At 44.7% G+C, this 11580-nt stretch overlaps 1 protein-coding gene and 1 long non-coding RNA gene across 2 annotated transcripts; one reads left to right on the forward strand and one right to left on the reverse strand.

Annotated features, from left to right (window-relative positions):
- Positions 1-1758: 1758 nt before the first annotated feature.
- On the forward strand, positions 1759-6587 carry LOC147059737 (uncharacterized). The gene is made up of 4 exons (XR_015065747.1): positions 1759-1987; positions 2055-2172; positions 2243-3141; positions 3512-6587. It is a non-coding gene; the product is annotated as an uncharacterized LOC147059737 (long non-coding RNA).
- Positions 6588-6635: 48 nt separating this feature from the next.
- On the reverse strand, positions 6636-10509 carry dhcr7 (7-dehydrocholesterol reductase). Its single transcript, XM_085908493.1, has 7 exons — positions 10209-10509; positions 9517-9622; positions 9120-9433; positions 8840-9053; positions 8452-8656; positions 7985-8116; positions 6636-7892 (listed from the first exon to the last, which is right to left on the reverse strand). Exons 2-7 carry the CDS (start codon positions 9618-9620, stop codon positions 7428-7430), a joined length of 1434 nt encoding a protein of 477 aa, XP_085764619.1. The 5' UTR covers positions 9621-9622; positions 10209-10509; the 3' UTR covers positions 6636-7427.
- Positions 10510-11580: the final 1071 nt, after the last annotated feature.

Genomic DNA, 11580 nt, shown 5'->3' on the forward strand with positions numbered 1-11580 from the left:
AGATATTGATTTTTTTTTTTCTCTCTCGCTCTCCAAAACACTTTTCCAACCTATATTGAGCTGAAACATATAATTGCATGTGACAGTAGTCTGAATCAAATCAAATTTGAAACACAAGAAATGGAGATACTGAAGATGACGGTCAATTTCATTGTCATTGACAGCCACAACTTCAAACAGGAAGTCAATCATTAACACAAAAGCACACTGAAAGTCAAACAAGCCAATCAATAGTCCGACATGTGGGCATAAAAGTTTCATGTGTGTGTTTTAAACATTCCCCTTTTCCTCCTTGACCAGACTGGGGTCAAACGAATTTGAACTATTATGAAATCTGTTTGTGTCTTTCTTCTAAATGTGTGCAGATGAGACAATGTGAGCTTCTGGCTTTCATTAAGACGTGGAAAAAAAACAAAACGCACATTCCACCTGTGCGCCTAGCGTCTGTCACTGCAACCTGTCATCAACACAACAACAAATAGAACAATTACAGAACGCAGTCAAGATAAGCACATGTGGGAGACCATCACAGAATGCATGTTTCACTTCAATGACTAAAACTGTGTGCGTGCGTGTGTGTGTGTGTGCAGGAAGCCAGCGGTCAGTCCATTAGCCTGATGGAGTTTCTATTAAATTAGAAAGTCTCTCTGTCTCTCTCTCTCTCTCTTCCCCGTCCCCCCCAATCACATTAGTGGTCTTATCTCATTTAGTGAGTCTGTGCAGGCACAAGGAGGTTATGGAGGGTTACGGTGGGAGGAGAGATGATGCCTACAGAAGGAAGGGCGAGACCACATAAATACACCTTGAGGTGAATTCATTGGATCGGTCAGTTTGTATTTATATGCTTCTATTGTGTCATTGCATTAATTCAAGGCAAAAAAGGATGTGTGTACAAATACGTACAATACACTCAACACAATCCAATGCAATCCGGCGTCATGATTTTATTAGTTAGACATATTTTGTAGAATAAAGTCAAATCTTAAGTACTAAAATACATATCAAGTATCATAATACATATATAGCTTTTAGTTCTAGATATTTTGTAGAATAAAGTAATTTCAAAAGTACTAAAATGTACATAAAGTATAATAATATATACTATAAATAGAGAAAGTTGTTTTTTTTTTAATCCTGCGGGACAATGGTTTCGTAGTTTTTTGACAAACAAGCCTGTCTTAAATTTTGGGCCCAAATTTATGTTGCGAGCACGAGATGGTGCCAGCAAACCTTATGACAAGCAGCACAGTGTGTGAGTGTGTGTGTGTGTGTGTGTGTGTGTGTGTGTGTGTGTGTGTCTGGAGACAGTGCGCCCTTAACCAACTTTAAATGCGGGTCTACCGCAACAATTGTCATAATCACAGCCTTGGACACAGAGCAGCTAATGCACTGGTGGCGTCCATGTTAGTGTGTGTTGCATATTTGTCAAATTGTCCCAAGGTGCACGACATTGCGTAACCTTGGCCATTTTCCTTCTTTTCTTGTCTTCGTTTTATTCCTGGTGAATTTCGTCTTTGTGAGTGTTGAAAGTCTTGTGTGGTCCCGTTTAACGCACTTACACCAAGTGATAGTGATCAGTAACCTAGTCTAGTTCCGTCATGGGTTAATGTTTAATGCGGGGCTTCGCTGACTGGCTCATTTGGCCTTCAGTTGTCCACAATAGCTTGATGTGTGATGGCAAAACCCCCACAAGCAAAGTCAGGCTACAATTGAGCCAGCGAGCCGCCCTCACTAATCTCTAGTCTCCAAGCAGTTTAGGGTGTGCGTTTCCTCGGATGCCGTCCCGGCCAAGGTGAGACGGCGGGAAACGGCAGGAAGCGCAGTAACTGAACGGCTGGCTCCAAGTGACATCATCTCCTTCCCACCACCCATGTGTGTGTGTGTGTGTCAACCTCCAAAAGTCGAGCAGTTGGAAAATACTACTCGTACGTTGCCGGACGAGCTCACATTCAACTGAGATGATCGGGAAACCTTCAAGGCACGCATGGTAAACATCCCAAATTGTGTCAGCTAAAATCAAGTTAAAATTGGTGGAGCTTTTCCTCCACGCGCAGGTGTGAATTTGCCTTCTTATGGGAAAGCATCGTTCAGCGAATGCATCATCCACTCCAAGTGCTTCATGTTGATCATCACAGCTGCACGCCACGAATAGACAAAGAGCAGACAAACAAAGTGAGCGATAAATAATAGCCTGCAAATCTCCTCTTGGGTGCGTGTGCGTCTATCTGTCTGCATTCCACAGGCCAATGGAGAAGACACACCGAGCATTCCGTGTCACGTACCAGCTTGGGTATGTGACCCAAAACGTGAGCGAGCCAACGTGACCCCGGCGACCTCAAGCAATGATAGAGAAAAGCCTGACCATTGGACAAAATCCAGCCTCATTGAATTGCATTGGATTTTTTTTCATAATTCATTCTAGCAACACACACACAATGGGAGCACAACGAGAAATGAAAATAAACAAACACGTTGCTTCCTCTGCATGACAAGAGGAGCTTCACAGCATCCAGACAGGAAGTAGGAAGTGGAGAGAGGAAGTGCAGTCAGCGCAGGTGACAAAAACGCAGCAGCCACTGCTGCCATTCGCCAATTGCAGTGAAGCACATTTTGAAACCTCCCTGACTACACTATCGGGAAATCAATGAATAGAGCTTGCAAAAAAATGTTCTTTCAAAATCTAAAGACCTTTGATGTTTCATGGGATATTTTCTGTCTAATTAAATTCCCAGCCTATTTTATTGTAGGGATTAATTCAACAACATTGACACTTTTATTCATATTTTTTTCTTTTTAAAAAAATTCATTTTAATTTGAAATACTAACTATATGTGCTCAATCCAAGTACAGTAAGTAATTGAGATGTTTATTTGCCACTTTTTGACAACTTTATCCGACCTCTGCATATATAGGTGCGACGGCATCTTGTTGACTCCAATTGGCCGAGAGACAACCATGTGACTTTGACACCGCTCCTCATTGGCTGTGTCAAATTAAAAATGTCCGCCACCGAACGCACGGTGAAATTATTTTTATTTTTTTCTTTAACTACTCGATTTGATTGACAGGTGACCAACGACGAACTTAAATTTTGAAACATCTCTAACTCGGACAGAAAGATGTGCAAGGCGAGATTTAAAGGTAAGATCGCTGGTGCTTCTTCCTTCAGTCGCTCGCTCTGTTTGTTTTATAAAAGATGTTGTCATGCTTGTTAGGGTGCAACTAAAGCACACTTAGATGCAAGTGTTGCATATTAATGCTCATAAAACACCAATATAATCTGATCCAATCAAGCAAATGCCCCAAAGTGCCACTTCCTCTTTTTGTTGTCATTTTCAAGTTTGTGCATTTTGCATGTTGTCTTGCATGAAATAGTGGCAGATTTGACATTCTCAGATTTCTAATTCTCATACAGTGTCTGAAGAATTGTTGTTATCATATTTATGTTTTAAATAAAGCTTTTTATCATTTGTGTTAATTGGGCTGGTTTCAAATCCGCTGTGGTGGCCAGTTGATTTGTCTCGGAGGAGAATATATGTGAGTGGATGTGACCTGATCAACCGATCTGTGAGTGGATAGCCTGGATTGAGGTGTCAACGTTCATCTCAGTGATAAAGAAAAGCCACCAGCATCAATGTTGCAGTGCATCATTCCCACGGGGCTTTGGGGAGTCGCTGGGCTGGGCGTGGACATGTTTGGAGCGTCTCCAGCAGACCTGTCATCGCCTTGGCCGTCATCAAGGCGCCTTCCCAAACGCAAACATGTGTTTGCCGTTTATTCCTGGACGAGCTCACGTGAAAGTTGACGAATCACGAGGGAGTCCAAAAGTGAATGGACAGCAGCCGTGAGATGGTGAAAGAAGATGTCGGGCTTCATATTGAACTGCCGCAATGATGATTCACTTGTCATTCCAGTTAAGAGGCCGAGATGCAAACAAAGATGTTTCTTCCAATCTTTCCATTGACGTCAGTCACAGCTGTAGCTGGCCGGCATACTTTGGTGAGCCCCGAATATCTTCCGCTGTAGTTTTGGTCAATAGGCTTTCCTCCGGTGGTCGCCATGGCAACCAAGCAGGTGGCCGGAATCCCCCTCAGCTGTCGTGTTGATGGCTTTCGCCAGCCCCAACATGCCAAAGTGGAATAATCCCTGCGTTATTTACAGAGGTGGGAAAAAGTACAGATACTTGACATTCATCTTGTCACTTGAAATCATTTCAAAAGTACTCAATGTATGTCTATTTTTACTTGAATTCAGTTTTAGATTTATCTAGTGTATATTTGATAACATGTATTGTATTGCCATCATTCATTGTGATTGGAATAACTCGTCAATTGAATTCTAATTTACTTACGACACAAAAGTACAGAGTCCGTTTTTAGGGAGTAAAAGCCGCAAGACGTTTGAAAAAAATGTTTGGGTAAAGTACAGATACTTCTTTTCAAAAATCAACTTCATCTGAGTAACAATATGCTGGCTGCTGCTCGCTCTGCTGATCCGTGAGCATTTTTTTGTTGTTGTTGTTGTTGCTCCGGCTTCATTTTTACCTCATCAGTCCAGGATTTGCGCCTTTGACTTCTTAATCTCTCAGAGCCGCCGCTAAGCCTTTTTTAATTCAGCTTACAAGTCAAACTTTCCAAGATAAGAAGCTAATAACTGAACCTCATTGTGGCGTTTTCAAATGCAAACGCTTCCACAAAACCATTTGGACCTGTTCACTGGTTTTATTTTGATGCTTTGCTACTTCCTGTTTTTGTTCTAATATGGTTGTCTTAACAGGTCGCATGGAGTGACAGGTTGTTGTTGTTGTTTTCTTTTTATCTTAAGTTTTTTACCTGTAGCCGTGTTGGAGATGGCTGAACACAACTTGATTTCGTTGGATTTATTTTTGTTGATCGCCACTTCCTGGTTTTGTTCATTGTCACTGACTTCATGGTGTTTATTTGAGCAAATGACTTCAATTTGGATCTTTGTGAGTGATGACGTAGCCAACTACCACAGCTCGCCGCTTATTGTGAAAGTTGGAATGGCGGTTGACCTTTGATATTCCTCCCACCCAAGCCGTCGTCTAGCTTTAAGCGAAACACGGCCGCCGTGGTTCAAAAGTTCAAGACGCTGATGAGTTGACGATGTTATCGCTCATCGATACGGCTCGCTCTGTATCTCTCTTTGTTTAGTCTGACGGTCAAAGTGGCTCTCGACACTCCATTAGCAGGCCATGGGTCAAAAGGGCAATGAAAGGCTCCTAAATCTTAAAGGCATTTTTTTTTTTTTTAAGTCGCCATACGCGCAAAAAAAGACAAGTAATGGTGGGCTTTGTCATGTGGAGATTAAAAAACAAAAAAACACGTCGGTGTAAAATGCGTTTCCATCCAAGATAGGCGTTTGTCAATCGTTTTGATTGAGAAATGTGGTATTTCCAAAAAAGTGGGCGCTTAGAAGAACGCAACGATTCAACATCAAAACATCAGCTTGAGTTTCTTGGTGCAGCAGACTGAATCCAATCATGCCCACCCAGAATGTTCTTGACGTGATTCATGAATGTTTTTTTGCTGACAAATCATGTACTTTCCACACTTGGAGGTGCCCCCACTTTGCATGCTGCGCTCACCCTGCAAAGCTTCTCATAAAAAAATAATTTGCCCCCTGGGGAAATCAGGTCTGACCATTGTTTTTCTCTCGACGTTTTGACTTTCCCCCCTCCTGGACGCCCATGCACCCTCAGCAGAGGTGGCAAAAAAGTACTCATACACTGTATTACAAGTGGTACAGATGAAAACATTTAAATTGAAAAAAAGATTTAGGTATATGCATTTGTTGCATGCATGTTGACCCCCCCCCTCCCCGATAATGTGCGCCTGTCAAATCCAGATTCCCAAATAGCTAATTGGACCTGGGTACGTTTGTCATGTCTGACGTTGGGCCGCACTTCCTGCCGGCCTGCCTGCCGGCCTGCCCGCCTGCCTGCCTGTCAAGGATGCTTTGGGAATCCATTAACCCGATTGGAGAATTAAGAGCACTTTCACGTCCTTGTATCATAATCATCAATCATGACTGCAACAAAGACACAAAGCCTTATTGACAATTTATCACAAGTGGACGTCGCAAGGTCGAACACAATGCATTTGTTTGGATTTTGAGACCATTTGACTCTACAAGAAATCATGGAAATGACGTCGGAACCATTCTGATATATGACGTCACATTCGTTCATCCCCATTCAAGTGTAAAGTGGTCAGATGGGCCAAGTCGTTAATAGATGACGTTTTAAAAAAAAAAAAAGCGGTTCTGCTTCTTTATTTTATGATTGTTAGAATGTCTTAGAGGTGATTTTGACAGCATGTTAAGACGTAAAACACGTTTTTAGAATGGGATATTTTGTTTATTTTTTGAAATATTCTATTTAATATAGCTAATGTATAGTATTAAAAATAGTCCTACAGAGAAAAATAAATGATGATGGAATTGCAGTATTAAGAATTAGTATTTCTTTCAAAACAAGTTGTTTGAATGGGTATTGAATGACACGACTTCCATGCTGAAAAGCGTTCATAGTTAACAAAATCAAGCTTTACGCCAGCCAGACTTTGTTTGCTTGTCCTTTGCTGCCCTCTGCTGCTCAAAAGCGAAAATGGCAGCTTCAGTGCACAAGTTTCACTTAGACCGTTCATTTCTCCTAAAAGAATTCAGGCTGATATTTATGAACTAGGACATTTATATTTGAAAATCACCTTCCATGTGCTTCTTTAATCTTGTATGTTGTTGTTATTGAGCCAAACATACATTTTGAACGTCAACACACATTTGCTGTAAATGATGAAGACAAACAAACGTCTTCCTTTGCATTTGGCATGACAATATTTTCAGCCTTTAATCTGGCACTTGGGATCCCCCAAAAAACTTTCAGTCATCCAAGAAGTCAGTCCCCAAAACGTTTAAAAGATGTGATGAGTGAGGCGTGTCATTTGGTACATGTCAGCAATGTGGCAGAAACTCGTTTGGTCCCGGAATGTTTAGGTCGTCATCGCTTGCTGTAAGATGACGTGGCCCACATTTCACAGTATTGGTCGCTAGACATACATAGTTTTCCATCAGATAGAGAGAAAAAAAAAAAATCAAGTTTGAATATGAATGTTGGCAACTTTTGAAACCCTATGCACGTTTTTAAGAATGACACGACTCTTATTGTGGATGGCGAGCTTTCCATTCCAGTATAAGCTGACTTTCTAAAATTGTATTCAAAAAAATGTGTTGCAAAGGATTCGCTTTACAACACGTGCTCGGACGCTATATCACGTTTGCCGACTGAAAATGTTCTCTCTGTTTACAACACCGTAGTTGTGCCTTTGCTAGATGTTACCATGTGATTTATTGCAAATGATTTTGTGGACTTGCCGAGTTCTGGCTCGATTTGAGAACATCCGCCGAGCCTAGAAGATTCCCGGGACGAGTCGGTACGGCACGGCGTCGGTGTAGCGCTTCCAGTCGGCGCCGTACTTGCTTCCGCAACGGTGCTCGTCGCGCAGGCACCGGTGCACCAGTAGGATGCTCATGTAGACGATGTAGAAGTACGGCAGCAGGTGGCCGAATCCGCAGGCGGCGCAGTACGCCAGCGAGCCCATCAGGTCGCCCGTGTAGTTGAAGTGGCGCGCCGCGCCCCAGAAGCCCGACGTCAGCAGCTTGCTGCGGTGCGCGCCGCCGTCGGCCGAGCGGTACCGGCACTCGATGAAGGAGGGGGGCCGGCCCCAGATGGTGCAGGCCCCCTCGCTGCGGCGGAATAGGTCCTTCTGGTGGTTGGCGGCGCGGAAGATGTAGTAGCCCGCCAGGCCCAGCAGCAGCACGGCCGCGGCGTGCGGCCATGACAGCTCCACCGGGTGGTAGACCAGGTACAGGCCCTGCACGACGTAGAATCACCGAGCAGTTAGTCAACCCACACTTGCTTTCCTTTCCTGCCTCTAACTTAGCACATCAAGGTTAGCTACCAGACCTGGAGCGTGTAGAGGTAAGGCAGCCACACGCAGTCGCCCCAGCCCAGGTACCAGCCAAAGTGGTCGTGGCAGATGTCGATGGTCTTGAGGTACCACGCCTCGTTCCAGAAGAAATCCAACACGTAGATGGCCTGACAGAAATAAAACCTCAGTCACCAGGGGGCGCTATGTACACTCAAAGTACCGTATGTTCCGGACTATAAGTCGCTTCGGAGTATAAGTCGCACCGGCCATTAAAGGAATTAAACAACAACAACTGTAAATAAGTCGCACCGGAGTACAAGTCGCATTTATGGGGGAAATTTATTTGACAAAGTTTAAAGTTTATTTTATCTAAAGTACCTGAGTACAAGTCGCAGCCCCGGCCAAACTATGAAAAAACACTGCGTCCGGAAAATACGGTATTATGCGCAAAGACAGACTGCTCAGCCAGCGGCGGCATTCTTGTTTTGAAATCTGGACTCACCTGCAGGACGTTAACCAGCAGCATGGAGTTGGTGACGTGACCGTAGAGCTCCTGTTGCTTGGCCATGTAGGAAAGGTTGATGAGCGTCCACGCCACGATGCCCGGGCGCCCGTTGAAGAACAGCTTGAAGTCGAACCACTTGCCCACACGCGGGTTGAACTCGATGCCCATCATGTAGTTGTAGAAGACGTTGCCCGTGAACTTGCTGTGGACACGCAACACGTCATCCGTCCACAAGCCATTTGAAATAATGAGGGAGGGAAAAAAGACCCTGATGCAAAGGCGGCCATGTTTTCTTTGAAACATGGCTCTGAATTTTTGAAACTGAGCTGCTGAAATGAAAGAGGTCGTCTACGACGTCCTACAAAAAAATAGTAGATGTCCTCACCAGTCCTGCGCGTTGGTGGGGAACAAGTAGGCCTTGACAAAGGCAAAAGTGGCCACGGCGTAACCCAGCCCGTTGGCGCACCACATGAGCGGGATCCAGTTGTCGAAGATGACGGTGGGCGAGAACCACAGAAAGTAGCGGGCGTTGGCCAACCACAGGACGTGCGTGATGAGCCAGCACTGCAGCCCGTTGATCTGGTACTTGTTGATGAGGCCTTGGGGGAGGTCACAGTCAAGGATTTGCATTGGCGTGCCCGGGCGAGCGCGGCGCCTGGGCGTACCTGCCGGGGTTCGGGCGCCGTCCTGAACTCCCCCGACGTAACCGGGCAGCACTTTGTGCAGGATGTCGGGCAAGCACATGTACAACACCACCTGGAAGGTGACCCACGCGGCGTAGATCTTGGCCGCCGACCAGGTGACGAAGGGTACGCGGGCCCAGATGGAGAGTAGGGTGCTCTGGCCGCCGTAGAGCTCCAGGAGGGGCCGTGTAATGGAACACCGGTACTGGTCGCAAGCCATCACGAAGAAGAAGACGATGAACGGCGCCAAGCAGAGCAGGGCCACCACGCTCAGCAGAGAAAACCAATCCACTTCCCTGAGGAGCAAACAAGTACGTTGGTTCCGGCATTTTCCCTGCGAGCGAGCGAGAAACTCGTGCGGCTGGTTATAAGAGCTCACCAGGCTCTCCCCCACTGCACGGCCTCTGCTGTTTTAGCTGATGCCGACGGACTGTGGCTGCCATTTTGGAGCCGCCTCCTGGTGACTTCGTTGGCACCGCTCATGTCTGCCCGAGGATCAGAACACGGAGAATTGATGCCAGTGAGTATTGTCCTGGGTTATGTTTGGAGGTAGACAATTCCAGCAACGGATGCTCATTTGGACCATTAGCATCATGTAGTGGACTTGGGTTAGTAGAAATTACACCATGTGGTTTGATTGAACGTTTCAACAATTCTCTTTCGGTTTTTCTTTTTTTTACCATCAACTTCAACTGCTTGAAGCAAGCCTGCTCGGTGTTTTATTTGGAGAATTGAAATGAAACGTCTCCTCTGTGATCATAAGGATCCACTCCCTCCTGTTATTGTTGATTAACCTTGGCCACCGTCTTGATAACATCTTGTACAAGACATCCTGTTATTGTTTAATCAACTTCATTTCTGATTAATTTTTAATTGTTATGCCAAAAACCTCTCCGGTGAAAGGTCGTGACAGCCCAGCTATAATATCAATGAACTTATTTCAGCGTTTAAGCGAGCGCTTGATAATATTATGATGAAAACAGCACCATCGTTACGATGGTGACGTAACTCATGCTAGCTCGCTTTAGTCGATCCAAAATGTGACGGGCAAGAGTTGCCATGCTTTCTTACCTGACACTTTCAAGTGGGCTGTTTAACAGCGCCGCCCTTTGTTCCCTTCTCAGCGGGACGACCGTAACGACGCACCCGGCAGTCGGTGGGTGTCAGGCTCGTAGGCTCGTAGGCTCGGCTCGGCTCGGCTCGGCTCTTCCCCACCCACTGCACCTCTGGATGGAACTCACCGTTATCGAACAGCCACGCCCCCAAATATGTTAATATCAGCCAATGGGTGGTTGAGAAGGCGGGTAAAGGCGGGAGCGCTCGCTGATGCTTTGCGCTGATTGGCTAAGAGTCGCTGAAGCCATCCGCGCCTGACTCATTTCCTCACGCTTGAATGGCTCCGCTCAGCTCGGCTCGCCTGAATAAACAACAGCCAGGTTACATGACAAAATGACGTAGATCAAATCTATACATTTAGAAAGAGGGTGGGCCATGAGTCAATAAAGTCGACTTTTATAACATCCATGTTGTATTGATCGTAGTTCTTTAAAAGCAATTGAAATATCTACATACATGCATGCATAAAGGAGAATTCTCTGCAGTTTTATTTCTGATTGGATTCAAAACGAACAAACACAAGAAATGCCTCTCTTTTGTGTCTCGTGGTTATGTCGAAGATAGACAACTATTGTGAATTTCATGTCGTGACACGACCAAACGTTCTTTTGCTGCACTGCAATGGAAATAAAAGGATCGTAATTTCTTTACCAAGCAATATGTTTTAGTTGGATTGGTTTGTTTTGAATAGAAATATGATAGCAATGGGATGAAATTGTGCATCTTATACTTCATATTTGCAGGTTCTAAAATAATTCTCCTTTAATTGCGTCATTTTAGCCTCATGGAATATTTAAATAGATTATCAGCAGAGGGAGCCTGCGAGCCACTAGTAGCGTTTGCGACACACGGGGTCAATGCACTAGGACCATGATGACCTTCTGTTCACTTTACAATGTCCAACTTTGCCGTGATTTTTGCACAACTTGCTTTTTTCCTCATCAAGGATAAAACGCACAAGAATCATTTATTGAAGCAGCAAATGACAATGGCCTTCATCATGAGACCACATCAGCAGCAAACAATTGATCAACAGCACCAAAACAGGAAGTGGGCGCTCAGCATGAAGTGTCTCAGCTGCTTGGCAGAGAGATTGGAAGAATCTCCAAAAGGCATAAAAGAGAGAAGACAAAAACAAACCTTTTTTTTTCTTCAGATTAAATGTAATCAAGAGCAGACGCACAGCCCCCCTCTCACTACTTTCTACCACGTCTGCATTCTCCAATCATCAAATAGACACTTTTCTGTGCAAGCTTTTTTTCTCTGCGTCAATCTATGTTTTTTTTTTTTCTTCCTTGATTCAGTTTGATGTGGATGACTGGAGTCT

The sequence above is a fragment of the Syngnathus leptorhynchus genome, chromosome 3, assembly GCF_054491065.1.
Source record: "Syngnathus leptorhynchus isolate UIUO chromosome 3, UIUO_Slep, whole genome shotgun sequence".
Lineage (NCBI taxonomy): Eukaryota > Metazoa > Chordata > Actinopteri > Syngnathiformes > Syngnathidae > Syngnathus > Syngnathus leptorhynchus.